The sequence below is a fragment of the Melanotaenia boesemani genome, chromosome 5 (assembly GCF_017639745.1).
Source record: "Melanotaenia boesemani isolate fMelBoe1 chromosome 5, fMelBoe1.pri, whole genome shotgun sequence".
Taxonomy (NCBI): domain Eukaryota; kingdom Metazoa; phylum Chordata; class Actinopteri; order Atheriniformes; family Melanotaeniidae; genus Melanotaenia; species Melanotaenia boesemani.
In genome coordinates, this window is record NC_055686.1 from 2,032,392 (window position 1) to 2,045,557 (window position 13,166).

The 13,166-nt window shown below is 39.6% G+C and overlaps 3 protein-coding genes across 6 annotated transcripts in view; 2 read left to right on the top strand and 1 right to left on the bottom strand.

Annotated features, from left to right (window-relative positions):
• The window catches only part of LOC121640417, a 1,195,287-nt gene that overhangs the window by 556,150 nt on the left and 625,971 nt on the right, over positions 1 to 13,166 (top strand). The gene's annotated exons all lie outside the window — the stretch shown is intronic.
• LOC121640416 (muscle M-line assembly protein unc-89-like) overlaps positions 1 to 13,166 on the bottom strand; it is a 442,453-nt gene that overhangs the window by 108,619 nt on the left and 320,668 nt on the right. The window lies entirely within an intron of this gene.
• On the top strand, positions 9,201 to 12,669 carry LOC121640487. 2 transcript variants are annotated; one of them, XR_006010463.1, is made up of 4 exons: positions 9,201 to 9,741; positions 10,917 to 11,273; positions 11,347 to 12,173; positions 12,208 to 12,669. XR_006010463.1 is itself a non-coding variant. In XM_041986278.1 (3 exons), exons 1-3 carry the CDS (start codon positions 9,501 to 9,503, stop codon positions 11,592 to 11,594), a joined length of 846 nt encoding a protein of 281 aa, XP_041842212.1. In that variant the 5' UTR covers positions 9,201 to 9,500; the 3' UTR covers positions 11,595 to 12,669. The 2 variants fall into 2 exon arrangements, 1 of the variants encoding a protein (XP_041842212.1); XM_041986278.1 differs by having other exon boundaries at positions 11,347 to 12,669.

The following is a 13,166-nucleotide window of genomic DNA, read 5'->3' on the forward strand; positions in this document are numbered from 1 at the left end:
CACAGAGATATCTGTTAAACTGGCTTTTGTTATGTTTTGTTTTTTATGTTTCTTTGTGAAACACTGGGATTTTTTATCTTGTTACATAAATAAAGTTGTACTCTATTAGCTCGGTTCACTCTTCATCAGTAAAGACTGTGTGGACAGGGTCGCCTCCTTTAAGTTCCTGGTCCTCCCACCCCTGCTGACCAACACCCAGGCTGTTATAAAGAAGACACAACAGTGGCGCTGCTTCCTAAAGGCTGTTCTTCTGCTTTCCAGTCAGGAAGCTAAAACGAGTAAGAAAGCAGGACGCAGCCTCCAGTCATATAAAGTAGATAAGCAGCAGATAAGAACTGACTGATGTTCTAAACATTTTATCATTTCCTCTCAGCAACGTGTTTCTCCTACAGTAACTCAAGGAAATCAGGATTTACTCTGAACCATAGCTGCAAGGGCGGTGGACGGGGCCTAAAGCTTTATTCTAATGATGAAGAGCTGATAAAACTTTGGCTCAAAGTTTCCGTCAAACTCCGCTTTACGTTTTACACCAGATAATTACTTTAGTTGTTATAATCTGTTCATTTTCCCCTAAAACTGAGACCTTTTCTTTTCAAAGCTCTAATTTCATCACCATTCATCACCCTCATAGTACATAGTGGACTTACATGGAAATAATATCACGTAAAGTCTGCGTTGTTACAGCAATGTTCACTTCTACTTGATCATTTACTCATTGATTTACTATTTTTACATCATCAAACAGGAGCGATATGATTTATTAAGGTTTCAGAAGCATAAAACCTGCTGGACACACGTGGAAATGAAATATTTACACAGAAATCCATCCACCTCGAGCAGAGGTTCTCAGGGTCCGTTTTTCGTGTTGATATTGAAAAACGAAAATCGGAAATTTATCCGATCTCCGATTTTCGTTTGGAGGAAGGTAAACAAAAGACGAGAAATAATTCATCTCCCGTTTTTCGTTTGGAAATTGAAAAACAAAAAACGAGCCTTTATCTGATTTTCTATTTCGGGTGTACTTTTACAGAAGTCAGGAAATAAAAAACGACTGTAATTCTTTTATTCAGGCTTGCTTTAACTTAAACCGGAAGTACCTTCTTCTTCTACTGCTCCTGCTTCCCTGGTGATATGGTTGGCTTGTTGCGCGTTTATTAGAGATGGATTTATGGCTCTATGAAGGGAGCCGGATCTTGAGGAGCCGTTCCTTTCAAAGAGCCATTCAAAAGACTGGCTCGTTCTCACAATATCTTACAAAATTTCACAATATATAAGAATGACAAACAATCAAAATATGTTGCTATATGAAATCTACTATACAAGATTAAAAAAAATTATATAGATATAAAAGGATAAACCTGAGCAGTCAGTGCAAATTCTAGTAAATGTAGTAATGTAGTAAATTTAGCTGGAAGGGGGTGGGGTATTGGGCTTGGTCTGTGTGTGTGTATACGTGTGTGCGTGTGACTATGTGAAAGATTTCATTGAGTGTTTTTATTTCCTATGTTTTTAATCATGTAAAGAACTATGTGTTGTCTATTGCAAGGAAAGTGCTTTATAAATAAAGTTTGATTTGATTTGATGAAGGCAGTGTAAAAAAATTGTATATAAAAAGAACGGCTCACAAATAAACGGTTCACAGTTGTGAATCCGTTCCCATCGTTCATTTAAAAGAGTCGTTCAAAAGAATCATTCATGAACGTCACATCTCCCAGCGTTTATCCCAGCCAGACAGTTTTCTGGGATCGCCATGGCTTTAGACGGCTACGGCAACTTTATTGCTGAAATGAAAACCAATGGCATGACTTGTAGTGAAATCGCAGCACAATTGTGCAGGTGGATTTTGGAGCACGGTCTCTCTAGCTACGTTAGTGATGACCAACTCCAAGTTGAAGTAGAGATATAAACGGCAAAAGTGGGGTGTGCTTGAAAAAAATATTACCTTTATTACTGCTCAGTATGATGGCAATAAACAAGCATAAGATGAAATTACCAATGATTATTTAATATAAAATGAAATAAACTATAATTACTGAGTGATTTCTTTCTTAAATGGTGGGCAAATGATTTTCATTAATACCCCTTGCAAAGATGTTGTGCTGTAGTGTGATGTTTTACTGTCTGAATAAATGAAAGAGTAAATATTTTCATAGTTCTAATGCAATTTGTTGTCCATTCTACCCAATTATACAGGTAACTGCTGGCAGTGTGTACATCACAGATGACACAAACACAGCCATCTTCCCAGAGGTCTCAGGGAATTTTTCAATTATGAACCTCACTAACCGGGGGCACTACGAGGTGCACGGAGATCAGGGGCAAAGTATCACACCTGTGACCCCTTCTCCTTTCCCTCTCCATCTATGTCTTCAAGACCAGCAGTGGGAACCCCAAGACCAAGTGGTTTTTCCAGACCATTGCAAAGGTTATGGCTTGATTATGAAAGAAATGTTTTTGCAGAAATATTATTCAACAACATATAAACAAATGTCATTCTACAACTCCCTCCCTGACAACCACCACCACAAAAGAGACGATTATTACTGGTTATTACTTATTTATTAGATGGAATTGTTTTGTTGTGGATTTGATTGTCTTCTACTGGATGATTTCATCTTACCAGAGGGAGACAATAATATCTATCTAATCTATTTATCTGTCTGTCCGTCCATCTTCAGGTCAATCCACATTGCAGAGGTGGTGAATGGTAAACTGGCCACATCCAGAACAGTCGTCATACGCTTTTTGGAAGCTGAGGCAACTGTCGAGGGAATTGCGGCCAAAGTGAGGGAAGCTTTGGAAAGTGAGGAGGACATTACCCTGACCGACAGTCAAGGTAATGAAATCCTGGATTCAGAGGGAACAAGAGGTAAGTTGCCCACTCTTGATTGTTCAATCCCTCATTTGTTTATAATTGTAATTGCAATTCCTTATTCTTTTGAGATTTTTATTACAAAAGTGAATAACATGCTCTCTGACTCCTTAGGTTCCATTACTGGAAGCAAAATTCCAGGAAGTTAAAATGATTTCCGAGAATTCCAAAATAGGCGGCGGGCCAAAACAAGGTAATACAAGATATGGTATTAAGTAAAATCGGATTTAGGCTGTGAATTACATTGTGTGCTTCTTATGTGCACAACACAGAAGCCTTGAAATATTTATTGTATTATCCTTTATTGTCTTTTTTTTCTTCTTTTTTGTTCCCACATGTAAGTCGGCGGGCTGAGGAAAGTCATCTTCAGGAGCTGATAGGCAAAACTGAACAGCTGAAGGATGCTGCTGAGAGCCTCCAAGGCATCTCAGATAGCATCAATCAGCTGTCTGAGATGGACAAAAGTAAAGTTAAGGAATCAGACATTCAGCCAGGAAAAGAAGCTTTTTCTTGTCTTGTTTGTAAAGGTATGTAGTACATATGTAACAAAGGCAGGCCTACTTGTGAAGTACAAGATATAACCTTCAGCTAATTTAGATGTGTAAATTTAAATAATCTGTTTGTTTTATTATCATTTACCTAAATAAGCATTTTACGTGTTTAAAACCTTGCAGCTACTATGGATGAGCCCACATTCAGTAGGTGTTGCTGCTCGCTGGTGGGGTGTGGAGCCCGTGTGAGGCAGTGGCTTCTAAATGCAGAAGCCCCAACTTTGAGACCAGCATCCACTATGTTAAGGGTCTGGATGCTGCCTTGGCCTCCTTTAAATCATTGATCACTTTTTTTTCTTTTACCTTTCTAGTTTAGTCTGGGCCTGTTATTTATAAATGTCTGCACATTCAGGTATAGTTCTGATAGCCCTGCTGTAAATTTTAATCCTACATGTGCACTTTATTTTACTGTAGCAGCTGATTGTTGTTAAAATCATCTATTATTCTGAAGTAAGTTCAATGTTTTTTCATATTTCAGGTAATGGCTAAATATGTTTTTTTTTTTATTTCTTTCGTACTGTAATTCACTGTAAAAGAAAAGATAATTCAACCCTTTTGAAGTTACTTTATTGGGAGAAAAAATCCACTCAGTAGGAATAAATAATCCATTAAAGTAATTTGCATGTTTTTGTTTTTTTTTCTCTTCTTTTTCTCGTCTTTTATTGACTGCATACATGGACAAGGTATTGCAGAGCATCCAGAAAGGGCCTTGGGTTGTCACTGACGATGCCATCAAATAGGGCTGTGATGTCCTCAAAAGCCTCTGAAAACGCCTAACACCCTGTTGTCTTTCTTCATCAGTCATAAAAGGATCTGTTCCAAAACTTGAGATCCTAGTCAGGGATGAACCTTCTCAGCATCATACCAGTCTGCTGCTACTGAGGCACAAGGAAGAAGGTTCTCAGCAAGCTTGACTGGACAGCCATCTGATGCCAAAACATTGGGGATCCCTCTCCCTGCCATATGTTATAAAATGGGCAAAAGGGACATGAGTTGCATGTTAAGGAATTAAACAGTCAATTTCCAGTATATCAGATCATAACTGGTCATTACTGCTCGTTAGATTTGTCTTAAACTATTACGAATAAAGACAGATAAGCTAAGAGCCTACAAAGAGCATGAAAACATAACCACCTGTCACTCTATGGGCATTCCATGACTCAACAAAGCGGCTGATGCCAACACTGGCAACCTGGCATGCCAGGGCTGAAACACAGAGCTTTGTAACCCCATCCTGCATATTGAAGACCTCTTGATCTTGCAGATGTATCAGGCAGGCCTTTATTTTGTAGTTAACTCTGTTATTCACCTACAAAGTCATGACAAATACATAAGTTAGTTACTGTTTCTTCTGGACTACAAGTTGCTCCAAAGTTTAAGTCGTATCAGTCAAAAAATGAGTCATGAAGACAAAAAAAGTCGCACTGGACTATAAGCCATATTTATTTAGAAATTTATTCCACAAAATGAATGCCTGTCAATGATCATAAACATCATAAATAAGAAGTATAAACATGAGGATTTGCTCCAGTCTACACAGGCAGTGTGGTCAGATGTCCAAAATTAACTCTACTGACGGAGATAAGGCAATGTTTGGATTTAAGTTCTGCGCAGCAAATAGTTGTCACAACACAGTAACGTTTACTTCTCGGTTCATTGTCAGTAGGGCTGCAACGATTAGTCGACGTTGTCGACAATAGTTGACAATAAAAATAGTCGACAACGAATTTAGCCGTCGACTATTGTCGGCAAAAAAAACAAAGAAAAACAAACAAACAAACAAAAAAACTACAGAGTGAGACATCGTCTTCTAATCCTATCTCTGCTAAGAGTTACACAATGCACATGCGCAAAGAGGGGAAAAAATACAGAGTGAGACATCGTCTTCTTTTTTAATCTCTGCTGAGAGTTGCACGTGCGCAGTAAAGTCCGCCAGGGGAAATTATGGCGGCAGAAGAAAACAGCGGCGGAGAACGTTAAAAGTCTGGGATAACTTCACGTTAAACTTACAAAATAAATTAAATACATGTGAGATTTGTAAAGCGGACCTTTTTTATCACGGAAGTACGTCTGCAATGCTCGAATATTTAAAGAGGAGGAACGTCGGACTTAACAACCTTATGCAAAATTTCAAAGCTGAAAGTGAAATAAGATCCATTTAATAATTATGATACATAATCCGATTGGTCGACTAGTCGTTTTAATAGTCAGTGACTAATCGACCATCAGAATAGTCATTAGTTGCAGCTCTAACTGTCAGTCCATTTGAATTAATTAACCCATGTTAACTTCAATATATTTTGATGTATAAGTTGCAGGACCAGCCAAACTATGAAAAAATTGTGACTTATAGTCTGGAAAATACAGTAAATATTTGGAAAATCTAATTTCAGTTCAACAAATGTATTAGCTCACAGCAAGGGAGGAAAAAACATTCATGCTGTTTTTAACATACAAACCTCTACCCAAATCCGCTCAATGCGATGGTATGAAAGTAAAGAGGAAAAAACAGCAATGCGTGTGAAGAATGACCCGAGTTCATGCAGGCCAAACAAGATACAAGAAACAATGCCCTTTCTGCTGAGCAACAGCATGCCAGTTTCACAATGTACCATGCAGAAGAAGAACACAAACAATAAAACCTACCGATGTTGATGGCATCTGCAGAAACGCTGGCCTATCTGTGCTATATCTGTATCCAGAGAGTTTGTCCTGCATGAACAGACTCAAGTGGAATTCTGTCCCACAGTTTGCTCGAAGCTGATCCCACAACCCGTAGGCCATTGTTGCTTCCCTTGAAGACGCAAAAAAAAAGAAAGAAAGAAAGAAAACCCCAAAACAATATGAGTTGTACATGTGCTTACATATTTGTGTTGGGGAAAAAAAATCTAAAGACATCAGGATCTAAAGTCATTCTGACATGCTCACAATATAACATTGTGTTAGGCGACTGTTTTGAACTTGCATGCAACAATTAACACTATACCTGTACACCTCTGAGGTTGTTCTTAACTGGCATAGTACAATGAGCGACCAATTTCCCACTGTGTCCATCAGTGGCTAAAACATGGGTAACCCCAAACATCACCAACTTCTCATTCTGGTCTATGTGCAGTTTCTGTCCAAAGTAGTCTGCCCTGTATGGGACTGGATTCAGGTTCTGGGCTCCCTAATTAGTTTGTTTGTTGTTTAAGTTTTACACTTGTCCAGCGCTGGCCCTTAAGGGCCACAATCCTGCAGGTTTTCATATCTCCCTGCTGCTAAATACCTGATTTAAAATAATCAGTCATTGTGCTGAACTGCTGCTGAATCCATTTAATATGAGTGGGGTGGGATCCATGAAAAAACCTGCAGGACAGCGGCCCTTGAGGACCCACTTAGGAAGTGCCTGCTTTAGAAGCTTGCTGTAGTGCCACCATCAGGCCTACTGGTTTATGTTTGCACTGCAGGAATTGGCAGTGCACTTTGTGTAATGTTGGGTGATCTTATGGATGGGACTAATATTTCCTCTGAAGAAAAAAGGGCAGGAAAACAGGAGTCCTGGAAGCCTTGATTCTCCAGCAAACAGGCTTACTTGCTGGCGAGCTTCATGATGTTGAGGATGAATTGCTTGTAAAGCTGCTCCCACTCGCTTTTCACTCGCATGTATGCCTTTTGCAGATAGGTATCCTGTCATCATTTTTCTTCCATATGTTGGCCCAACCTATCAATTAAGGTAACACATAAATCATTAAGATGGTGAACAAGGCATATAAAATTGGATGGATGGATGGCTAGATGGATAGATAGATACTTTTCTCAAATAACAAAGAAATTTACAAATGAACAAACTTTAAACAAGATAATGAACCAACATGCAAACAGTGTAATTTGTTCATTCGAATGTGTAAATATTGTAGTCTTAGTACAAAATTACCCTACTGATACTGAATATACTGCATCTGCAGCGTACATAATGAATGTATCTACAAAGTGACTGTGGCTACAAACAAAACGAGATAATTGCTACCAGTTTAAAAAGCTTTAAATGTATTACAAACTAGATATCAGAATTATCCCCCAGGTAACATGGCGTTTTTGTTTCCTTTTGTGTTCCCACCAGACTGTACATAGAAAATAAGATATAAAGTAGGTACCCATGCATTTAATTTGTTTATTTATTCATTCATTCTATATTCCTCTCAGCCTGTCAGTGCTTAGTGCACTGACACAGAAATTTCAGTCATCTTGCTGACTTAGCGGAAGAGAAGGGACAACCAGTTTTTCAATGCTGAATAATGGCAACTACAGACTCAGCTGAAGCGATGCAGGCGATGGCTGCTTTCTACTGTTGTATGAAGTTATTTAATCATAATTTTAATATAAACTGCAGCAGGCTTCTTATCTCTTCTATCCCTGATGACAGTTATGGATCTGATCATTTGTTGGAGGCTGCAGTAGAGTTAGCAACGTAAATGTTAGCAGTTTTATAGCCGATTTCGCGGATGTAGATGGACTATAAGGGTTAAAAATGATTAATGCTATAGGTTCCGTAAGTTTATTCATGATTGTTGAACCTCCAGATTAAGCACTGCGGGGTCTTTGGACGAAATGGTCCTTAATCTGAAAACTGGTTAGGAAACACCGCTGGTTAGAGAACCGGCCCGTTTCCATGGTAACGCTGACGAAGCCGTAGCTGATTGTACATCACTTTAGATAAGCGTCTGCAATGTACCCATAAAGTACACACACACATATATATATATATATATATATATATATATATATATATATATATATATATATATATATATATATATATATATATATATATATATAAATGTTCATATAAAAGCAAACTGCCATTGTGTGTTCACCGTAGAACACTGTGGCATCAAACTAAGCCAGCAGTGGCACTGAGGCACCTGAGGGCTTGGACGTTGCTGTGGAGAAGAGGAGGCGGCAAAATTTTAAATAAAATGTTTTCTGCATCCCTGTTTTAGCGTCTTCATTACAGCATTTCATATTTTAAATGATGATTTAATCGGTTTCCTGTTGCCAGACGTGAAGGTATCAGTGTAAACACCAATGAAAACAGACGTATAATGTAAAATACTTTAATTCAGTGAAAATTTCTTTGCATATTTAAAAGCTGTTTTATTAGTGTTTTAAATGGCACTTTAGGTATGGGGGAGACACGCAAAGACACATGAACGTGTGCTGATGGTTTCTATTGTTATCTACTGAGATAGATTAATACAGTGGAGGCCACGGTTCTTTGTTTCACTAATGAGGCCTTTTAAAAGGATTTAATAGCATAAAAGTATGATGACATGCAAACACGTATGTTAACGTGATTTTAGATTTTGGAAGAACTTGGACGGATTGTCCTACAAAAAAGTATATTAACGGAGCGGCGCTGCTATTAGGCAGCATGTAGGAGGTCATAAACCTTAAACTAAATAAGCAGACCTTCTAATTCATGTGCAGCCCGAGGTGGATCCTGCGATCCTGGACGTCACTACTGGTAAGTGCAAAACGTTAGTGCTCACTTTGGATCAGCACTTACCCACGATAGTGTCACTACAGAAGGTAGAGCTTAGTGCGTACTACACACTACCTTCCAGTGCACTCGTGTAAGTGCGCGGTTTGAGACACACTTGGACTCTGACGTCTTTTTCCCGACTCCGACACTGACATCTGACAACTTTTGTCCTGACACCTGACTCTGACTACGAGGATGTCCTAAAATGTACACCGTAATGGCGATCCCAGAAAAGTGTCTGGCTGGGATAAACGCGCGGCAAGCCAACCATATCACCAGGGAAGCAGGAGCAGTAGAAGAAGAAGGTACTTCCGGTTTAAGTTAAAGCAAGCCTGAATAAAAGAATTAGTCGTTTTTTATTTCCTGACTTCTGTGAAAGTACACCCGAAATAGAAAATTAGATAAAGGCTCGTTTGTTGTTTTTCAATTTCCAATTTCCAAACGAAAAACGGGAGATGAATTATTTCTCGTTTTTGTTGACCTTCCTCCAAACGAAAATCGGAAATCGGATGAATTTCCGATTTTCATTTTTCAATATCAACACGAAAAACGGATGGTCGCGAAGTACACGGACCCGGTCGGGTGTACAAGGACCCTCAACACGATACAGAAAGTAACTGCAGACGGGGGTGGGGAAGTAGGAGGAGGCTTTTACTATAATACGGTTTCCAGTAAACGCTTCTTCCTTCTGAGCCTTCAACCCGCAGCAGCTCTGCTCTGTCCTTCCTCTTCATCTTCAGCCATGGGTCCTGCTGAAGTCCTCCTGCTTCTGTCTCTGATTTACTTGGCTTCAGGTAAGTTGAACCGAACCACTGATTCTCTTCCTGGATGCATGTTTGATCTCTGATCTGATATTTAAACTAGTCTCATCTGTTATAAACCATTTAACAGGAACAAGAAGGCAGAAAAAGATTTATTTATTTTACATATTTACCTGCACAACTTAAAGATCCTACAGGATCTTTACATTTAAACATTTAATTTCAGGTGAAAAACTCTGTATTTCACATCATGATCAGAGAAACCTTTCCTGATCTATAAATGATTTTAAATCAGTGGTTCCCAAACTTTTTCTCAAGGGGCGTCCTTCTCATCACTAACAACAACGTCAACCCCCATGTCCCACCGTCCCACTTACTTGTCATACTTTCTTGTCTCTTTTTTTATATTGTTGTTTATTCATCATTGTTTGCTCGTTGGTACTTTCACAAATTTGTCCATGTTCAGTACACAAAGTACATGTTTTAACGATTGACCCTAACATCCATGTCTTAGACTGTGGGAGGACGCTTGTCCCACACCTGCACTGGAAAGAACATGTAAATACAAACCAGTAACATGTTTTCCCAGTTTACTCAAAGCAGGAAGTTTAGTTACACAAATTTCTAATCAGCCAATCACGTGGCAGCAGCCTGAGCATCGAAATGAGGAAGAAAGAAGATTTAAGAAACTTAAGAGTTTCCAGAGAATGGTCTGAAGAAGAGAAAATATCCTAAAATGGGTCATGGTTTGGAAAAACTGGTCTGATGAGTCTCCATTTCAGCTCCACATTCAGATGCTCGGCTCAGAATCTGCTGGAAACATCATGAAAACATGGATCCATCCTGCCTTGGATCAACGCTTCAGGCTGCTGCTGGTGTCATGGTGGGGGGAGATTTTCTTGGTCCACTTTGGGCCCCTTAGTATCAACGTGGCCTGGTTTAACCAGCACAGCCTACCTGAGTATTGCTGCTGACCATGTCCATCCCTTTATGACCACAGTGGAGCATCTTCTGATGCTACTTCCAGCAGGATAATGCACCATGTCACAAACATCCAAGTTCATCCGGTGAACCTAACATGTTCTCACACACCCTCATGTCTCAGAGACGAGTCATCTTCCTTTTGAGACTTGTGATGCTATGAATCACCGTGTATGGCTGAAACTGCAGCGGGGGAAGTGGCTGACTGTTTCTGCTCCTTGTTTCAGCCCAGCAGGAGGTGGTGGTGAAGCTGCAGGAGGATGTGACTCTTCAGTGTCTGAATCCCAGCGAGGAAAGCATCTCGGTGCTGAAGTGGAGCAGACCCGACCTCAACACCTACGGTTACGTCTACTTCTACAGAAACAAGCGCTCCTATGAAAACTACCAGCATCCATCGTTCCACGGCCGGGTGAAGCTGAGAGAGGCGGACATGAAGGGCGGAGACGCTTCTCTGATCCTGAGGAACGTCTCCTTCAGTGACACTGGGATTTACGAATGTCACATATCATCCAGGAACCTGAAGCGCAGCAGGAGAGCCGGCTCTGAGATCAGCCACTTCATCAGCCTCAGCGTTACGGCCTCAGGTGAGTTTGAGCCCAGACTCAGGTGTTAACGCTCTGAAGGACCCTGATCTGACGGAGGTTTTCTGCCCTTCAGATGAAACCCACCTCAGCAAGCAGGGGCTCGACGTGGCTGGAGGAGAAGCCGATGGAGACATGCGTGATGAAGGAAGAGTAGAAAGCAGCTCTGATGTGATGCTTGTTGCTGTAGGAGCTGTTGTTGTTGTTGTTGTTGTTGTTGTTGTTGTTGTTGGGGCTTTGATGGCGTTCAGGAGTTTTATAGGACGTAAGAAGCAGAAACCTTCAGAGCATCAAAGCAAGGCTGAGAACCAGCAGCTGGTCTGAATTAGAGAAAATAAAATCATAATTAAATATAAAATGAAACGATGATTTAAAGCATGGAACAGTGTGAACACCTCAGGTCAATGTTCAACAACTCCACAAGAAAAAGTCAAGCTGAGTCTTCAAGGTTCACATAATCCCAGATTAACAGCAAACACCCGTTTCCCTGGCAACCAGCAGGAAAAGAAAACACTGATTAGACTTAAAACTGGAGATGAAAAGACACAAAACAGGAAGCTGGATCAATTCCAGGTTGTTTAGTGCTGGGCAACTCTGAGGATTTTAATCCAGATTAATCACGTTGTTACTCACTAAATTATAAAATTAAATTAGATTAAATTCATATGAAAAAAAGAACGTCTACACGAAGAAAAGTTTAGTAACTTCTTTTTACCAGCATGATGTTTCCAGTAAATCCCAGCTTATAAAACCAAGAAGTTATGAGGTTTTTTTGAAAGTGAAGTTAGCAGGGTGGATTTAAAGCTCCACCAGCCTAAATACATATATATATATATATATATATATATATATATATATATATAAATAAATATACACACACTGTTGTATGTGTGAAACATACAGGTATGTAAAGCTGCCGTATGTGTGAAACATACAGGTATGTAAAGCTGCCGTATGTGTGGAACATCTCCAGGTGGCTTCAACCCAATGAAAAACTAACATGAGAATGTTTCCAGGTGGAAACTTTAATATTCAGGTGACCGTAAAGCAGCAACATTTCTGTTCCAGCAGAGAAATGTGAAATCAGTGAGACGGAGACGCAGGTTTCAGTAAGAACCCAAGAAAAGTAAAAAGTGAAACCAGGTTTGTTTACATTTAAATGCTGCTGAATATGTGAAGAATGTCATTTTTAAGTTTTCTACTTTGCACTACATGAGTGAAGAGCTGTATGATTTATCTTTGAACGTGGAAGAGAAACTTCATCTAAAGCTCCTGGAAAAAGTCAAGGCGAGGTAGTTTTAACTGTTTTAACTGGTTTTCTGTACGACTGTCGTGGATGTGCTTGTCTTCATGAGGTGTGTTAAATATACTAAAAAATAAATAAAACATTGGAACAGCAGTTTGATTGTGGTGACTGTAGGATCACACACTAAGTGAGAATCAAACACAGTATTTTATTAAGAGCTGATCAGCAATGAGAGCCACACAAACAGCTTTGGCTGAGCGAGTCTGCAGAGATACAAACGGGCTTGGTTCATATAAACTCGCATGACGTGATAACATCAAGGTCGATGATGCAAATCCTCAGTACCCTGTCTTCGTACCCTGTCTTCGTACCCTGTCTTCAGACCCTGCTCGACCTGGTACAAAGTTTCTGAAGAATGTTAACAGCGGTGTGATAAGAAAGAAGAGCTCATTACCAAATATTTCTGGGTTCTGCTCAGTGAAATATGTCTCGTCTAAATCCCACACACATATATAAGCGTTATGTGTATAATTTTCCATCACATGACTGAGCATTGACCCAAACTGGAGACCTGGATGTGGGAGATGTTCTTCAGAAACTTGTGGAATTCATTATTATATAAAAATGGAAAATAAATGTTATGTGAAGCA

Bases quoted from the DNA above. Each gene is read 5' to 3' on its own strand.
- LOC121640487 (XM_041986278.1), top strand. From the start codon at position 9,501: ATGGTCGCGAAGTACACGGACCCGGTCGGGTGTACAAGGACCCTCAAC. The intron at 9,742-10,916 runs GTAAGTTGAACC...TCCTTGTTTCAG, and splicing joins TCTGATTTACTTGGCTTCAG to CCCAGCAGGAGGTGGTGGTG. The intron at 11,274-11,346 runs GTGAGTTTGAGC...TCTGCCCTTCAG, and splicing joins CCTCAGCGTTACGGCCTCAG to ATGAAACCCACCTCAGCAAG.